The sequence below is a fragment of the Olea europaea genome, unplaced genomic scaffold (genome assembly GCF_002742605.1).
Source record: "Olea europaea var. sylvestris unplaced genomic scaffold, O_europaea_v1 scaffold3031, whole genome shotgun sequence".
Classification (NCBI taxonomy): domain Eukaryota; kingdom Viridiplantae; phylum Streptophyta; class Magnoliopsida; order Lamiales; family Oleaceae; genus Olea; species Olea europaea.
The window spans coordinates 1-19,999 of NW_019248989.1; the positions used below are offsets into that span (position 1 = coordinate 1).

Genomic DNA, 19,999 nt, shown 5'->3' on the forward strand with positions numbered 1-19,999 from the left:
TCTTTATTTAAATTCTTTTAACATGAGAGACTTCAATCAAGCAATTTTTATTTTATAAAATAAATTTAATAATAGACATACTTTCTTTCCCTTATGGTGGCCCCTAAACGCGTGCTTAGTAACAGTACTTCAGATCATAATTGGAAACTTAAATGAGATAAAATTATACTATTTTAAAGAAAAAGAGACATTTTCTATTGTTTTCACAGATACAACTTACCAGCTATACCTTTACGGGGAGCAAATGTTTGCATATAATACAAGTAATATAATACAACTAGTGTTCCTATCAGCTCATAAGATTTGACAATTTTGTATGAAATTTGCTACACAAACAGGGCATCGGACACAATTTGAAAAACAAAGACACATATCTAGCATTCATTGGATGGTTAAAAAGAAAAAAGAAACGAGCCATACATGTGCTGACACACGGCATCTGTTTTTAAATCCTGTCAACTACCCCTATCTGAGTAGCTTAACTGATTTTGTATTGTCAACCAACCTACCGCAGATCTCCACGTTGTACTTGACTTGCGACTGGTTATTAAAACCACGAGGGAAGTTAAATTGTAATCCCACCACATAACCATTCTTTAAATATAGGTTTGAGTTTCTGATACAAAATTAAAGACACAAAAGAAAGGTTTCTCATTCTTTGTTTACAAATTATTCATCAAAGTGTTGATGCCTCTCAAGTGGCTAGCAGCCTAGCATGTGTTCCTTCTCATTGAATATTGAGGCTTGTCTCCAACCAAATCTACTTATCTTCACAAACATTAAATGTCCAATGGGTCCTATTCCTTCCTCCTCCAACAATTTATTATATTAAAAAAAAAAAAGTTGGTAATTCATTATCCTTTTCCAACTTTAATATTTCATCAACCAAATCCGCTTTAATTTGGGAGTTTTGATGAGAAGACATAAAGAAACTGCACACACTTACAATGGCCTTGATGCCCTTATTTCACATATGCATAGATGTTAAAATAATAGAAAGTTATATGTAATATGGGGCAATCCCACCAATGGTAATGATTAAGGGAGGATTCTCATTCCCAAATTTTCCAGTTTATTTTTCTACATACAACTTCATGTAGTTACTTTTAGATTTCATATGTACCATACGTCGACAGAATATAATAGAGAAACATAAAGTGCATGTTTGATAAGCAGTACTCAACAGTATAATAAACAAAATTTTAGCTTCATTTTCTTCTCCTCCTCCCTAACACGCTAGAAGAGACTTTATGTTGAAGACTTTAAAGTTTATTTATACCTTAAGTAAGTAGCCTTTCAGTCATTCTGTCGCTCACATTACATTGATGAAGCCATAGCTCTGAATCAAATGGATCCTAATTGTAAGCCAACACTTACACAAGCACATCCCGAGACAATGGATTTTCTTTCCCATGCTTGGTGCAACTTCGCTGTCCAGGCTCTCCAAACAGATATACAAGATAGATCAATTGTTCTTCATGAGAGCTCGCTCAAGAAATTTCAATATGATCATAAACCGCCTTCCATGGTGATTTAACTATACCTGGTCTAGCAAAACTAGCATCATTTCATACACAGCATGCATGCCGTGATTTCATGTGTCAAAAAATTAAAAATATTTTCAACTTGCAGAAAATGGAAGGGAGTGTAAAGATGGATGATGCAGATAAGTTTGTGCCTCCTTGGAAACTCAATGATGTACAGGTAAAAGCTACACCGAGATAATTGTGTATGTATCAAAAAATATACCATATTAAATCACAACTAATGCGATGAACAACATATGCATTGACAAAATCTTGTCTCCTTTTCCTCAGTCATGGATATGGATGCAACAAGCTATGCATCCAGAAATGAACTATAATAGCTATTTTAGAAGGAAATGGGTAAGTCCTCATGTGCTGATATGCACTTTTTGATTTAGTTCTGATAAGTACTCTCAATTACTGATATTTTACATGCAGATGTCATGGAAAATAATTCCATTCAAACATGTTTCAATCAAAAAATGGCTAAAAGAAATTAAGCAAAAGCGAAAGGAAGAACACAGGTTACAAAAAGCTGAAATTCATGCAGCAGTATCAGTGGCGGGTGTTGCAGCAGCCTTAGCGGCAATAGCTGCTGAAAACTCAAAACATGACGACACAATAACCACCAAAGATTCGGCCGTGGCTTCTGCAGCCACCTTAGTGGCTGCACAGTGTGCAAAAGTGGCTGAAGCAATGGGGGCAAAGAGGGAGCAACTTAGCAGTGTAATAGGTTCGGCCATGAACGGCACAAGTGCAAGTGAAATTTTAACACTTGCTGCTGCAGCTGCAACATGTAATGAACTATACTGTAGTCCAGTAGAAATTTTATACACACATACATACATATTCCTTTCTTCTGCATCCGCTGAAACCTGCTATTGGAGTCATTTTGAGAACATTTTCTTGTAAATCATTGAGGTGTACAGTCTTCATCTGTCATTTAAGATTTCTCAGGATTATTAGTGCATTCCAACTTTGAATATTTGATTGATCTTGTTGCAGCACAAAAAGGAGCAGCTACACTCAAAGCACGATCAGGATATAAAAACAAACTGAATGGAAGTGCTCCAGTGCTGCCACTTGATGATATTAATGAATCTGATTTTGATTTTGAGAAGTCTAAATCTATTCTAGCCAAGGGCACGGACCTTTACATCGAGACCGCAGATGGTATGTTGATTAATATAAGCACAAGATAATGCAGTTTCTAGCGCACTATCCAATAGAAAGTATGCTGCTTATGTTTGGTCAATAAAAATGTGGGAAATGAAGGAATAGATACACTTCCCACAAGGGGAAATACACAGGTTTTACTCCACCTCTCTTGAGGAAGAGAGAAGGTTAATTAAGTAGTTTCATTTGTTTCACCTCCATTTAACACCCCTTCAATTTGTGAGGAAAAGAAAAACTATTATCAAGAGGGTAAAGTACCCTTTCATTTCTACTTCCGCCCATCCATTACTTCTTTATGAAACAAGGTAAAGAATTCCCTTCACCGCCAACTCTACCTTCCATCTCATTTCTCGTACCAACCAAACATGCTCCAGGCCATATTCCCACCTCCTCCCTAATTACCAACTCCTCTCTCATTTTCAGGGTACTAACGTAAACTTGAAACTTCCAATTTTTGTACAGAACTTTATTAGAGAAAATTTGTAATGAATCAAATGACTTAGCATATCGCTAACTTTCAATATCATTCCTAATATGTTGCAATGCTTTTCGCAAAAATTAAATATAAATTTTTCTATTCCTTCTTTTGACACGTGGAAACAGGTAGGTACCTGTTCAGGTCGGTAGCAGCCATACTCAATGGTGAAGCCAAGGTATAAGCATTTCCTTGTATGTAATCCTGACAATTTACTGTTGTCCAAAAATCTTGTCATAAATTTAATCAAGATTTTTCCATTATAAAAGTAGCGAAGATTTTTAAACTCAGTTTTCATTAATTTACTTTTCTTGCATTGACTTCACTTCCAATAATAAAAATAGAGTTCAACTAATTCTATTCGAAAGAGGAAAGAAAAGAACTGACCAAGTCAAACTATTCAGATTGCCAATAGAGTTAAAAATGAAATTTGAATCAGGTAGATTTTGGGGCATCCTAACCTGAGATCTTATTCTGTATTTCTACAGGTTATTCTCAAAATAAAGAATCCAAATGTGCTGAATGCTTTCACAAGGACAAAGGAAAGTAAGTTCATTTTCTAAAGAAACTAGTTACATAGTTTACCATGTTTCAATTTTCATCCTTCAATTAGATGATTTTTATTAATTGTTTTGATTCTGTTTAGAAAATTATGGTTGTAGATTACCTACCTAACATTTAATTCAGAATTAAACACAGAAATGTATGTGATTTCACTTTTGATTAGGTATTGTTCTTGACCTACATACCGAGTTATATAAAGATTCAGAAGTGGGTGAAACCGAGACTTGCCATCTTCTTGTACTAACTACAAACAAAGGAATGATCAAGCTAGACATGGTGGCTGACTATCAATGTTACAAGACATGGTCCACAACTATCAATCATATGCTCATGCTCTCCACTTCATTTACGAGATATGAACTTCAGTTCTACAAAAATTGAATTTTATGCACATTCATTGATGCAGAGTCATCATTTGTACCTCAAATTCTTGATATGTAAGTGTGGCTAATAATATGCAAACTGAAGCATCCATATTTGTTGATAAGTTCAATATCAGTACTCATAAGACATATCATAGAGTTCAATAAGCTTTCCTCTTCAAAAAAGACCACTAACGGGTCAGCTTGTTTCATAAATCCAAACTATATTTTTGTCCTGAGCTTGATATATAGACATACTTGCATATTTGTATGAAAATGGAGTCCAACTCATTTCTTGTCACTTGTCAGCATCTTACAAAACTTACATATCAGATGAAAATGCATGATTTGGCCCAATAGTGATAAATGAAGAGATACATACTGCAAACATATTTATATTTCTCAGTTATTGAAGAACAGAATTATCACAATGCCCATTCAACTCATTTCAATTCTTGGCCATAAATGATAAAATGATGCACAATTCCTAGGCATTCAAGTAGTAGAGCAAGACTTAAGATCATTGCATCAGAAAGGGCATCGTCAAAGAAAACTGGAATTTTGACCACCACATCATCTCAATAACAAACCAAAATAGGTCCATCTTTGGCTCTGCTCAGGTGGTGAATATCTCATGTTCTTAGAAACTTATCCCATCAAGTATTGAGCAAATAGAGAAGACAAAGGAAGAAAAACATTATTCTGCTGTAACCATCCGCATGAATCCCAAAACATTAAATTAGGTTCTTAAAAGCTATAGAGAAATGATGCAACAAACATGATAAAGCACTTGAGAATCAATAAGAATCTCTCTCCTATAAACATTGTATAGTGCATGAAATTCACTGAGAACTAACCTTTTTCCAGAAAACAATCAAGCCAACTCTTTCAGAGAAAAAAAACGTTCAATGGATTTAGACCAGTATGTATAGGGCACCAATTGTCTCCATCACAACATCTACAATTGAGATTTATTCCAATTGTTCAAAATCATACATGGGATGAGAACTTGCACCTCAAACTTTAAGTTAATTGAGATTCTAAATCATGAAGATTAAAAATTAAAGATATATGAATGCCATACATAATCTTGGAAAAAAATAAAAAATAAATAAATAAAAATAAAAATTACCCTTGATCATAATGAAAAAACTTGAAAATGAACCAGAATTGAGTTGACATGTCTATATCTTTGTAAAGAATCACTGGCCTTGGTGAGCATAAACCATAACTGATGCCTCTAACTCTCGATCAACCTTGAAGTGAGCATGAAAGAACCTCTTTATCTGCTGATATAGAAACCAAATTAGAATTTTCTAATACACCAGGAAAAGGAGAAGATAATGCCTCTATTTCTAAAGAATCGAGGATTACAGTATTAGAAAAATTCAAAATTGACCTCATGGAAATTAAGTGAAACTAGGAACTCCTTTAGTAGTTTTTCCTGCGAGTCAAATGGTACAATGTGACTAGGCGAAGACCAATTTTTTGCATACTCCATAGTAAAACCAACTAGATCCATCAAAAAATGGCCTGATTCATCCAGGATTCCTTTCTCTTCACTGTCAAATATCAAAGAAAAATTACACTCGTACATAATATAAATCAAAACAACAAAATACAAAAATCTGAAGATCTGTAAAACATGTTGACACGTAACTTTAGTACCTTGGTGTACAATCCAGGAAACACATAGGAAGGTTACAATGCAGGGTTGAGTAGTATGGTGTAGCATGGCAGGGCATCAAAAAAAGGATACTTTCCACTCTATTATTAACAGCCTCTATGGAGAGATAGTTCATTACATCCTCAGTTCCCCTCTGAGAACCACGTTAGCAATTAAGAACACCAAAAGTAACATATTATATCAATCCCTCTGTTAAAATAAACTGCATCTGATGTCTGTTTCATGAGCTTAATAACACAGTTATCTACTTATTTGGGGGAACCAGAGAATTTAAAAAAGATAATATCATGAACATCAACAAAGTACCTGATGGACCATGCTCATGTATAAAGCCATGGGAAGATTGGTTGCAAGCAGGAAAAACACGGGCATCTGTACTTTTGAGAAGCAATTCATACTACTGCCTATACTTACTTTCTTTTTGCCTTTTAATGGATCAGACTCCGTCATTTTGGCTAATGTATATCCAGCAAACATCAAAGCAATAGGAAGCACAGGAAGGACAAACCTGTTATTTAACGTCTGATAAGAAAATTACAAGCATTAATGACTGAACGATGAAGACTGGCTCTGAATCACAGAAGCCCAAATGTGAAGTATAATATTCACCTGAATTCTTTGTGGCCTATTAGACTATAAATTCCTAAAACCCAGGCAATCAACCCAGAAAGCTTCCATTGCTTAGACATGATAATGCCAGAAATTGAAAATGGTAAGAATGTAAAGAGCATGGCTGTGAATCCCTCGGTGATGTACCAATGCCAGGCATGAGTGCCATAATAGTCTCCACCAGATGAGAGGAAATTGAACTTCAGAAAGTTTCGAGGCACAAGGACCCATGAGCCATACATGAAACGATCTAACAAAGAAGTGACTCCAAGTACCACACCCCTGATATGTATGTTCAGATAATGATTAGATATAAAGTAATCAGCACTTGTTTTTACTTTTTCAAATAAAACTAAGAGTATAATGAAGCTTTCATACCAAAGAAACATAGCGATCAATTAGGATTTAATTAATGATGTTCAATAATTTCATACAAATTTCAACACATCTTTAAATGGTCCAGATATACATTTGGAACTTTTGCAAATATGCATGACATAAGTAATAACAAATCTTCTTTGGTACAAGTGTTTAAGTTTGACTACTCTGCATTATTCTTGGGCAGATGGACAACACACTATCTTAAATGCCCACTCAAAATTACTAATTTTGCATTGTCCTATTATCTATCAAATATTGTAGTCTATATTCTGGTCTACTCTTATAGTGAAGGATTACACTGAGTAAGGGGCATGTATTAAAATAGTATTATTGGCTCGAGTTCAAAACAAAAAATTTAACTTGAAGCAGTTTCACAAGAAGTGATACAGCGTGTCAACAAAGAAAGTTGTCGTTTGCAGTTACCCAATAGGAACCACTTCAAGAAGAATGAATTTGAGCTTATCCCTTGTCAAATAAAGTTCTAGCAGGGCAACATAAATCCATTTGATAGCACTTGTTGGACGAATAGCACATGCTAGAGCCACTGCAGCCAATGCCCACTTTCTTGAACCAGAAGCAATGCTGGAAGATCCTCTCAAGGAGGGCCAGTAGTATAAGCTTACAAGTGTGAGGACAGTCTCCATACTATTAGCTAAAGTACGTGTTATGCAAAAAAACATAAACCAGTTTACCAACTGTGCAAAGAGCTGATATTGAGTAAAGTGCTTCATAATCATTATCCATTTCAAACAATATGCTAAGCATATTAATTTTCCCAATTGAAGAAATGTAGGTACAACCTTACATAAGTTACCAATTAAAAAAACAGAAGGCAGGAATCACGGGAAAAGAAAAGAAAGTGCAGGAAACAAAATGGCATATAGCAACGCAAGGATACTGCCCATTTTGCAACATGGTTGCCAAACATGACCCAAGAGATTTTGTACAAGTAGAGATCACCGATAGCAGAAAATAAGGACTGCAGCAATCATGGAGCCCTTGTCTGCAAAAAATGGCAGTAAATGGAACATACGCAAAGCGGTGAACTTTCATTATTCAACAAAAGCAATGGGTTATGGAATAAACATGCAAAATCACGTTAAATTGTTTCTTCGATTGCTGCACTTCCTACCTTGCTCTTCAAGATTGAAGTTCGACATAGAAAATCAACATGGTGTTTAAAACATTCACAAGCATATTTTCAAGCAATACCAAAACTCACCGTAAAAGTCAAGATTTAAAACCATATTTCATCGTGAACTTTAAGAACCAGTTTGAAAAGTAACCTTCAAGTTTCCATTCCTATGATATCTGAACAGACTCCCTGACAGATTTACCAACTAGAAGCAGGATAATATTTGAAAAATGAAAAACCATTCCCATATTTACCAGCAATTCAATTTGAACTTAACAACTTTATACCTGGAAAAGGTAAATTCTTGAATCACATTTAGATACACTTTCTAATGTGTGGGAGAATGTCACTGTGCAAACGCACTCACACATGAATACACAATATACGAAGTTCAAAAACAGCAAAATTTAACGTGGATTACTCAATTGGGAAGACAAGTTTAAAGGCACATAATATACCAAGAAATGAAACATAAATTCCAAAAGAACACCCTCATTAAAGGGAAAGCAAAATTACCATGAACCAAGGAGTATCAAAATTGAAAAAGGCCAGAACTCTATAAAGAGTGGCAAACAGCATCGGATGCAAATAAGTCCTTATACCCTTTTTCCATTCCCAGGTCAGATGCCCATACCTACATTCATTGAAAATCCTTTCAAAATACAGATAAACCCATTCGAAAAATTTTAGCTTTAGATTGGAAGTGTACTGACCCAAACGAGATGTGGTGCGCTACTTCAAGGGCTTGCCAATGTTCATCTGGGTTGAAATATGCTTGAACTACTAATGAGTTGAACATTCGTGAAAACAAACATAGGATAAAGATTTTCTTTAGCGGTAGTGAAGAGTTTTTGGGTAGACAACTTGCTGTGGTGAACTTCTCGTTATTTTCATCATCATCAGATGCTTTTGCAGATATCTTTCTTTGTCTCATTTTCTTTTATTTTAGGCAGTGGAGTTAATTTGATGTATCTTGAATTTTTGAATGAATGATGGTGGAAATCTTGAACAGTGATAGCCAGATTGGCCGTAGGGTGGTGTTATGCTGAGGGCCAGACCTAGAACAATGTGGGGTAAAATAAAATAAAATAAAATAAAATAAAAAGTCATTTTACAAACAAAATTCATGTTCACAAAGAATAGTGAAAATGTGAAATTATTAATTGAAAGAAAACTAAAAGGATGGAAGTCATAATAAAAGATTGTGATTAAAATGCAGCATAAAGATAACTTCAAAACAGAAAAAAGGACCTGAAAGGAGAGAAAACCATGTAAAAATTCAATCTTGCATCATGCAGTCACAAGGAGGAGAGAGCACACAAGTCTACAGGTTGCCTACAATCCATGCACACAAAAAAAGAGAATGAGAGCACTTAAAACTTTGGATTTGAAAATTATGACAAATAAGACATTCAATACAATAAATGATGAGTTAGGATTCATAACGCCTTCATTGATATTCAAATTTATTAGAAGTCAACTTATGCAGTCCATTGGAATTTGGAGGCTTAAGCAAATTGAAAAAAGAGAGGACAGAATTTGACCCAATTCTAATGATTTGAGACCTCTTGAAAGCAAAGTGCTTGTTTCAAACATTGCAAAATATGTGATTAAGCCACTGCGGCTTAGCTTTGAAGCTCACTTCTCCATTTTTTTTAGCTAATAACATCCAAATCTTCCAGAATTTTAAGGCATGTTGTTCATGTAGACATGTGAATTGGTTTGAGCGTATCATTTCAAAATAACACAGTTATCACAATTCATGAAATAAAATAAAAATTCCTAAAATCAACTGAAATTGGTATACTTGCACCTCCAATTTTTAAAAATATAAATTCAAAGAAACAGTTATGAATTGAATACTAGCAACTCCAAATTTTTAAAAATATTAGCAAGCACTTCCATACTAGATCTGTCACTTGTTAGAGGACAAGAAAAATTTAATCTTGAAGCTTTTTAATTTTAAGGAATAATTCTTAAGATATCTGTACAAAAAAACATTTTTATTTCATCTTTACCTATAACTACGAAAATGTATAGAAATAAATGAAATCCAGAATAAAAAAGAATAAAAAACCTAAGGGGTTCAATCATTCTTCAGATTCTTCGCTCTTTGACGAAAAATCTTGCGGAAAAAAAAAATTAACAAAATCTAAACTAACAATATCTGGACAAATAGAACCTCTAAATTAGGCAAATGAAAATAAAAATCCCCAAAAATATTAAAGAAAAAAATGAGAGACCGAAAGTTCTTACTGTTGACACATAAAAATTCAGTCCAAATCGAACGGCCCAAGAAATGAAGCCCAATTGGAGGATCTCCAAATCAGATAGCCCAAAAAACGAAGCTCAATCAAACAATTCAAGATGAAAGCCCAAATAGGGAGGTCCAAGAACGCGGTAACGTCATCGCCCAAGTTTGCAAGTCGCCCAGAATCTGAGCGAATGGAGTGTCATGCAGTCACCCAGAGCTGTTACTCTATTCTCGCCCAAACTTTCAAGTCGCCCAAGGTCTTAGCAAACATAAAGTGTTATGGTTATCAAGAAGTGCAGTTATCAAAGCAATTATTAAAGTAGCCCTATCACGTTCCACGATTCAAGGAATTCAATCGAAAACGGTTGAACGACGAAGAGTAATGGCAGCAGTTAAAAAAGGCAGTTCCATGACAAGTTGGCCATTACGAGGAAAGTGGGCAGTTGTAGAATGATCGAGCAGTTTTTAGGCGGTTGATCACAAAGAGATCATCCAGGGAGTATAAAAGGAAGAAAAGACATAGAGCAAAAGGACCGAATCAAAAACTCCAAACATAGAACATGTAATTTTAAATTCCTTAACTTAGATTTAAACATTTTTTTTAGTAACTCGTGTGCTTGCACTCTTTGGAGGCATTCTGTTTTTAATTTCCAATTGTAAAGTTATCGCCAATAAAAGAACACCCCTTTTTGGGACTTTGTCTCAAGAGATTTGTCCCTTACACAATCGTCTGATCCCTTTTAATTGTTAGCGATTAACCTGCGCGAAACAATTTGGCACGCCCGGTGGGACGGTGGTGTTTGGTGTTGAAAATACAAAAAGTGAAACAATATGTCTCAGAGATCCGATAAGGAAGCAGCAAGTCAGGGAGGAGTCCAGTCTGCGATCGAGCGATATGAGGAGCAGCATGCCTCTCCACGAACGGATATACAGAATCAGAACAGTAACAGTCGTTACGAACCAATAACGGAGTTGAGTCCTCGAACCATGCGTGCATTACTTGGAGAACTCACACAAAACGTCGTTGAACAGGTAAATCTTCGAAGTATTCATAATATGGAAAGATTTACCCAAAATGGGAATGCACATTACGACAACATGGCTAAACAATTAAACACTTTGAATGAAACAATGAATAAGTTAGTAGGCCAAATATATCAACCGGTTATACCTCTTGCAAATCACTTTCAAACTAGAACAATTGTGGAATATAATCCCTCAATCCTAAATCTGAATCAAGGGGTAGAACCACTTTCTGGTCCCTCTACTTCAGACCAAGGGGGGACTGCAGTGCCAAATCAGAACAATGGAAGTGGTACGCTTAACTTGGGGAGTAATCCAAATATAAAAGATAATGTCCTAAACAATGGACAGAATACCCCACGTGTTAATGAGGGAATAGATGTTCAGGCTAATGGTAATGGCCCTAATCATGATAACTTTGTTGCCAATCAAGGACCAAACATCAGGCCTCATGCAAATCAACCGGTTAACCAACCTGTAGGAATTCCATATGACCCCAACGTTATGTTGAGGAATCAGATTATGGAAATCATACAGGATCAGATGACTTTTGGGATGCGTCCCGTCATCAAGCCGACTTACACAAAGCCATATCCTGATTGGGTAGACCAAGCAGATCCATGGCTTAGAGGGTATAAAGTGCCAGAATTCTCACTGTTTACCGGTTTAGGAGAGGTGTCTACTCTAGAACACATAAGGCGATTCACATTGCAAAGTGGTGATGTAACCGATTACCATAAAATGAGGCTTTTTCCTAGTTCATTAACAGGAGTAGCTTTCTCCTGGTTCATCAACTTGCCAGCGAATTCTGTTCAAACATGGCAATAATTGGAACAGTTATTCCACGCTCAGTCACTTTGGCTGATTTGGCGAATCTACGTCAAATGCCAAACGAATGGACGGAAAGTTTTCTCCAAAGGTTCAAGACAGCAAGAAGCAAGTGTTTTGTACCTCTACCCGAAAAAGAATTTGTCAAAATCGCTCAGGGCTGCTTGAGCTTTGATTTAAAAAAGAAATTTTAGGACAAGGAATTTCCTGACCTTTTCCAGTTGAGTGCGAATGTGATTAGGTATGAATGACTGATAAGAGAGGAAGAACAGATGAAAAATTCTAGTAAAGGGACTTATTACAAAGATCCAAATTTTGACGTTCATACCATCAGCGACGAGTCATACGATCAGGCCGAAATGTGTTTGGCCGAATTGGTCAAAGGAGATACGTATACTTGTCCCATAATGGCCAAACCTAGACCATTGGGCAAAGATGAGCCCATAAAAGATGGAAACATAAAGGTTAGAACGTCTCGTTCGATGTAACCAAAGCTGACCTTATATTTGATAAATTATATAGGGATAAGCAGATAAAGTTGAGCGATAAGCATAAATTGCCAAACCCTGAACAAATTAAGGGTAAAAAATATTGTAAGTGGCATAATGCATGGTCACATTTGACTAACAATTGCTTGGTTTTTCGTTATGTATTGCAGGATGTCATTGAATCAGGACGAATTACGTTCAACGATAAGAAGAAGATGGCAGTGGATGAAAATCATTTTCCACAGCCACTTGGAGTGAACATGGTGACGTCTGGTTTCAAAAACAAGTTGCCAAAATTCAAGTTGGTCGTAGATGATGGAGAAGAGGATCCTAGACCACATCCCAGTGTCTTTGAATTAATCAAGGGGAAAGAACCAAAAAAGGACGAAGACGTCCTGTGTGCAAGATGTAAAAGAGAAGTGAATGGAAATACGGAGAAACCAGGGATATGGCAGCATCCCCATCGCCCTACTTTCTTCCCAAACACTCAGCCTAGTAGAGAGCGAGGTACATCATTCTATAGAGGACCGCCTTTTGAGAGGCAGTTCTGACTAGCAGATAATGGGAAAACATTCAGGCCGCAACCTCGCCGGCCAAATGTATGGTATTCATTCTAGTATAATGCAGGAAGAGCAATACCCTTCGATGAGATGATTAGAACCCAACAAAGGCGTTTACAACGAAACTATGGACGAATGATGAGGCAGCAACAGGGAGTACCACATCCTAAAGCACCTAAATTACTCAAGATAGCCAATCAAAATGTTCTCAAGGATGGTGAAGAAACCGGTACAGATGAATCAATGAAAGAGCTGCCAGAAACTTTTTCTGGGAGATCAAAGTTTGAGCTGGACAGAAGGGATGGAGAAGATCCAGATCAGCCCCTTACTATCCAGTTCAGTACGTTACCTCCTGTCGTGGCCAGTAATTACTTACTGGCCAATGAATTCAAAAATAAAGAAAAAGAAGTAGAAAGGGAGGACAACGAAGGAGAAGCTTGCGTGCTGGAATGTGAAGAAGGCCAGACTTCTAGAGAGGCCTACAACGATGAAGAAGACGACGGGATGACAGATATTGAAGAAGAAATCGACCTAGAAGCAGAAGGAAGAAGGAGAGGAGTATCGCGCAATACTCTGTTGAAGCAACTACATCGGGAGGGAGTTCGCGAAGTAGACTTGTTGGGAGAACCATCTGGACGTCCTTTCGATTTCTACGTACTGTACGGGACACCCAAAAGGAAGAAGAGAGTGCCTCGCTCTAAAAAGTATGGATCACCTTCAAGAATAATGCCCCCTCCCACAGGTTGAGTAACTGATGAGGAAGCATTAGAAAAAAGTAAGAAGGAAATTCAGAAGATAGAGGATCAGCGCGATATGCTGCACGTCGACTTATCACAGGGGGATAATTCGACAGAAAATAAGCAGGAAGTAGAAATAGAGGCTGTCGAAAAGGTTATTTTTAAACGGCCAGCCATGAAATTGACTAAACACTTGAGGCCATTGTACGTTAAAACTCTAGTTAACGGCATCCCTGTGGCAAAAGTTCTTGTCGACAATGGAGCATCTATAAATACCATTCCATCTAGGATGATGAGGAAGTTCGCAAAGACAGAGGGTAACATGATTCCTATAGAAGTCATCCTTATGAGTTTCAATGGAAGAACAACTTTAGCTAAGGGAGTTATGCCATTGGACATAACTATAGGGACGACTACTAGGACCACAGTCTTCTTTGTAGTAGATGGTCCTACTAGTTACAATGTGTTACTAGGAAGAGATTGGATATACGGAAGTCGCTGTATACCCTCATCGCTCCATCAATGCCTGATCTTTTGGAATAACAAAGGCGAAGCAGAGGTGGTACAGGCTGATCATAGGCCTTTTGTCGCAGAAGCAAATTCGGTGGAAAAGTTCATGTACGAAGGAAACTATGGACCTGTCAGGGTAGTACAAGATGGGGAAGAAACTCAAGTTGTCGCGCAAAGCGAAGAGCCATTTTCAGTGGATGCACTCACTGAAATATTCAGACAGATGAGGCCAAATATAGTGGCCTTAGAAGAGCCAGTAATTGGCAAAAGAATAATCAAGGAGTTTTGAATGGATTCTAAGTTACAAAAGCAAATGGCCGATATTCAGGAGACTAATGGTTTTCAATAAAGAATGCAATGACAAGGCGAAAGAAGAGACAGCCCTGAAAGCACCGAAGGACAAATTAGCAATATTCGAGTTAGAACAAAGCATTGGCCGAGAAGTCAACAAGGTGGACTGTTTAGAAGAAGAAGTACTTACAAGGGAACTGGACGACGAAGTGATGCAGATCATCAAACCAGGATACGCTCAAGCACAAGACCCTATGATCAAAGTAAATATTGGCAATGAAGGAGAAGATTGTCCAACATTCATCAGCCTGATGCTCGATCAAGAAATTAGTAATAAATTAATCGCTTTACTAAAGAAGTATAAAGATTGTTTTGCTTGGAAATATGAACAAATGCCTGGTTTAGATAGAGACTTGGTGGAACATAGGTTACCAACTAAGCCTAATTTTAAACCTCATAGGCAGCCTCCTAGACGTTTTGCTCCTAATGTACTCTCTGAGATTAAAAAAGAGATAGAGCGATTATTGAAAGCAGGTTTTATTAGAACAGCCAGATATGTCGAATTATTGTCCAATATCGTGCTAGTATTAAAAAAGAATGGTAAACTAAGGGTGTGTATAGACTTTAGGAATCTAAACATAGCTACACCCAAAAATGAGTATCCAATGCCTACGGTGGATTCTTTAGTGGACTCGACTGCCGGACATGTCATATATTCTTTCATGGATGGGTATTCAGGATACAATCAAATTTATATAACTGAAGAAGACATACACAAAACTGCCTTTAAATACCCTGGGTCTCTAGGATGTTTTGAATGGGTGGTTATGCCTTTCGGCCTAAAAAATGCAGGGGCAACTTACCAAAGGGCAATAAATTTAATCTTTCATGATATGATAGGCAAGTTTGTTGAAGTGTATGTAGATGACATAGTAATCAAGTCCATTAAAGAAGAGGACCATTTTGAACAGTTAAGATGTTTGTTTGAGCGAATGAAGCAATATAAGTTAAAGTTGAATCCCTTAAAATGTGTATTTGGTGTTAATACAGGGAATTTTCTTGGTTTCTTGGTACACAAAAGAGGGATTGAACTTGATAAAAATAAAGCGAAGGCCATTTTAGAGGCCAAACCACCTAGCAACAAAAAAGAATTGCAAAGGTTTCTAGGCCAAGTAAACTTTTTAAGAGGCTTTATTTCTAACTGTGCAGGGCGAATTAAAATCTTTTTGCCGCTCTTAAAGTTGAAAAATTAGGACGAATTCGTCTGGAAAGAAGAATATCAAAAGGCTTTTGAAAGCCTGAAGACATATTTATCAAGTCCACCAGTGTTGGGTGTCACCAATCCAAGGACGGCCAATGAAAGTGTACGTATCGGCTGAAAAAGAATCAATAGCTGGAATGGTCGCACAGGAAGACCAATTTGGTGAAGAAAGGGCAATTTACTACTTAAATAGACGGTTAACAAAATGTGAATGTAATTACTCTGCTATCAAAAAATTGTGTCTTGCATTATATTTCACGTGTATAAAATTAAGGGCTTATTTACGGCCCATAATCGTTTATTTAATTTCTAAAGTAAATTTAGTTAAGTATATGTTCTCGCGCCCTATTTTATACCAAAGGATAGGTCTTTGGACATTAGCTTTATCGGAATTCGAGATACAATATATAACTAAAAAGGCAGTCAAAAATCAGGCTTTGGCTAACTTTCTAGCCGATCATCTATGCCTTGACATGCTTGAAGAAATTGAATTAGAAATCAATTCGTTCGAGCTAAAACCGTGTTGTATTTCGATGGGTCAAAAACCTCTAAAGGTGCAGGAGTAGGAGTAGCATTGATTAATCCTTTAGGGATTTGCTATAAGTTTGCCTTTAGGGATTTGCTACAAGTTCGCCTTCACTTTAGACAGAATGTGCACCAACAATTAGGCCGAATATGAAGCGTTAATTGTAGGCCTAGAACTAATGGTAGATATGGGAGTAAGAAATGTGATCGTTAGGGGCGATTCTCAATTGGTAATCCACCAATTAATTGGTGATTTTAAATGCCAAAGTGATTTCATTATAAGTCAATATGAGATCGCCCAAGAATTGTTAGAAGAATTCGACCAAGTAGAACTTCAATGCGTTAATAGGATATATAACGATGTGGCAAATGAGTTAGCCTAAATGGCCTCAGGGTACTCAAAGGTTTTGAATTGGAAGTCTACTTGTGAGTATGGAATCATATTGCCCGTGACTCAAAGAAGGGCGAGAAAGATTGAACTTCACTGCATACGAGATGGAGATGCAATGGATTGGAGGACAGAGATTAAAAGGTTCCTTAAACAACCTAATGGAGGGATTAGTAGGAAAATGAAGCTGTGTTTGCTGAACTATACACTAATAGATGAAGAGTTGTTTAAGAAACGCTCTGATGGTGTATTGCTAAAGTGTGTAAGTTTGCAAGAAGCCAGAACGATCATGGTTGAGGTGCACGAAGGGATATGTGGAGCTCATCAAGCTGGCCAAAGGATGAGATGGTTAATTATTAGGAGTGGATATTTTTGGCCAAAGATGGGAGAATCATGCGTTCAGTATGCAAAAAGTTCTTTAACATGCCAAAAGCATGGTCCAATACAAAGGGCACCAGCACGAGAGATGGCACCTATCATTAAACCTTGGCCGTTCAAGGGTTGGGCGATAGACCTGATAGGGAAGATTTATCCCCCATCGTCCAAGCAACATACTTTTGTTATAGTTGCAACCGACTATTTCACCAAGTGGGTAGAGACGGTACCTTTGAAAGAGATCACCCAAAAGAATGTCATAGAGTTTATCCGTGATCACATCATTTATAGGTTTGGAATTTCACAAACGTTGATGGTAGATCACGGAACATCTTTGAATGGGGATCAAGTGAACAAATTTTTGAGCGAGTTTGGGGTTAAATTAGTAAACTCCACACCATATTACGCTCAATCCAACGGACAAGCAGAATCTTCTAATAAGATTCTAAAAAACATCATCAGAAAGATGATAGATGAAAATGCCAGAAGTTGGCACGAATGTCTGAACAAGGCCTTGTGGGCTTATAGAACATCACCTCGATCGAGTACCAAAGTTACTCCTTTCCAACTTGCTTATGGACAGGAGACCGTTTTGCCTATGGAAATCAACGTGCAATTGATTAGAGTGTGCTTGCAACATAAGTTGAATGATGATGAGTATACAGAATCACTAGTTCAAAATTTATTGGGGTTGGACGAATTAAAGTTGGACGTTTTAGATAGATTGCAAGTTCAAAAACAAAGAATAGCTAAGTTTTATAATAAAAAAGTCATAGCCAAGTCGTTCACCTTGGGTGAACTAGTTTGGAAGACGATACTCCCTTTGGATAGTAAGGATCCAAAGTACGGGAAGTGGTCGCCCAATTGGGAATGACCATACAAAATAAACAGTGTGTTGCCCAATGGAGCGTATCATTTGGAAGATTTAGATGGCACCAAGCACGTGAGATTCATTAACGGTAAATATTTAAAAAAATATGTTCCTTCTTTATGGGAATGTGAACGGATAAAAGCATAACCAAAATATGTTGAACGATTAAGGATAACAAGGTCAGAGCGAAATACGTTCAAATAAAGTCCTTTATTATCTAACATTCATTACAAAGATGTAAAAATACAAATGATGGATGTTCTATAAACTACAATTAAGAGTAAGCTAATCTTCCGGTCGATCGCCGAGTAAGAGAGTGGACTGGCCTCGCACTGCCTTCCTAAATGCATCGTTGCAATGGTGGGATCGCCGAGTAAGAGGGTGGACTGGCCTCGCACTGCCTTCCTAAATGCATCGTTGCAATGGTGGGATCGCCGAGTAAGAGGGTGGACTGGCCTCACACCACCTTCCTAAATGCATCGCTGCAATAGCGGGCAAAGAGGCTGAGAAGCACTCTCAGCAAGTAAGGTGGCCCGCAAGCATCCCAAAAATTGCCTTCTATCATCGAACTCCTTGTAAAGGATAAAGAGACGATGGGAAGAATTTTGATGGTAAAAACTTTGCTGCTAGCCAAAAAATATTTCCTATACCTCCCACACCAAAGGTGACATCAAGGCAAATAGTAAAATGGGCGGACCAAACAATCCATTTTTATAGAAAGACGAAGGTTTCGGATTGATTGTCAGAATGCCAAACAATGGCAGCAAATTGGTTTCGAAGGAGAAAATAAAGATGAAGATGGAAGATGGAAAGTGCGAAGCATACGTACCTTTATAGGGGGTGGAGATGGAGAGACAGAATATGAGCAGCCACATTCTGCCTAGTAAATGAAATTAAATAGCCCAAAGTCTTGGGAAAAGAGGTGGAAATATCAAAAGAAAATGTGCAAGATTTTTAGGACAAAGCAGTTAAATGCTTGAAAAATTGGTGATTAAAAGACAAACGTCAAATAAATGCACAAGAAGTTAACATATATGTTCATTAATGATGAACAAGGTTACAAAGGGAAGATCAAATGCGAAATTACAAAAGAAAAAGGCGTCATATGTCTTCATTACAGTCCACCCCACACTGAACAAATTCGTTCCCTAACTTTTTTCCAATCCTCGTTCTGCCGAGAGGAAGTGATGTTCAATTCGGCCACGACATCATCATCAACTTCCAACTTCTTGTGCTGCTCAACCAAGGACTTAGTTCGCTCAATTCCCTGGGAGGCGTTGCGCTTTTTAGCAGCCATTCTCACCTTGCAGTCGTCCATTTTGGCTTGAAGTTCCTTCATCTGAGCAGCTAAACTAACCATCAAAAAGTCTTCAATCATGACTTAGGAAGAGATTTCTTTCAACTCATCCTCAACCTTGTTGATCTCCAGACGCAAAGACTCTTTTTCAGATATGGCGCGAAGATATTGAGTACTTTTGGCCTTTAGTTCAACATTCTTGGCCAGCAAAGAGAGGACCTCGGAGTGGATAACTTTCAACATCGCTTTGAAATCGACAGAAAGATTGAGCGACGGAAGTGTCAGTGCTTGCTCCAACTTCGTATTCAATGCTCAAGCTTATCCTTGTGTCTGGCAACACTAGCCCTACCAATGTCCATATCCATGAAGGACACGTATTCAAATATCGACTGCTTGAGGAACTTCAAATCTTCCTCTGAAGAAGCAGCAGGACGATCAGATGGAGCAGGGCGAGATGTCTTGACTTGCCCCAGGAAGCGAACAAGTCTTGGATAGAACGCACAATCTTGTCAGCATCCTGCAAAGAAAATTGCCAATATTGAAGATCCTCACTACAACGAACAAGATGGAAATAAAAGTGAAGCAAAGATTACCTCATCAACAATCGTGGAAGATGGCATATCCTCAGCCAAGTCTGCCACCTGTGACTCTTCCATTTGTGAGGACTTCCCCTTGT

At 37.4% G+C, this 19,999-nt stretch overlaps 1 protein-coding gene and 1 pseudogene across 1 annotated transcript; one reads left to right on the plus strand and one right to left on the minus strand.

Moving 5' to 3' along the window:
- Window positions 1-1,191: 1,191 nt before the first annotated feature.
- LOC111384866 lies at window positions 1,192-8,973 on the minus strand (annotated as a pseudogene).
- Window positions 1,327-4,294, plus strand: LOC111384867 (VAN3-binding protein-like). Its single transcript, XM_023009206.1, has 8 exons — window positions 1,327-1,528; window positions 1,633-1,704; window positions 1,818-1,886; window positions 1,965-2,322; window positions 2,532-2,699; window positions 3,306-3,355; window positions 3,666-3,723; window positions 3,905-4,294. The coding sequence occupies exons 1-8, from the start codon at window positions 1,349-1,351 to the stop codon at window positions 4,120-4,122; spliced, it is 1,173 nt and encodes a 390-aa protein (XP_022864974.1). The 5' UTR covers window positions 1,327-1,348; the 3' UTR covers window positions 4,123-4,294.
- Window positions 8,974-19,999: the final 11,026 nt, after the last annotated feature.

Coding starts and splice junctions, on each gene's coding strand:
- LOC111384867 (XM_023009206.1), top strand. CDS start 1,349: ATGGATCCTAATTGTAAGCCAACACTTACACAAGCACATCCCGAGACA. Junction 1,529..1,632: donor ATCATAAACCGCCTTCCATG/GTGATTTAACTA, acceptor TTCAACTTGCAG/AAAATGGAAGGGAGTGTAAA. Junction 3,356..3,665: donor TACTCAATGGTGAAGCCAAG/GTATAAGCATTT, acceptor GTATTTCTACAG/GTTATTCTCAAAATAAAGAA.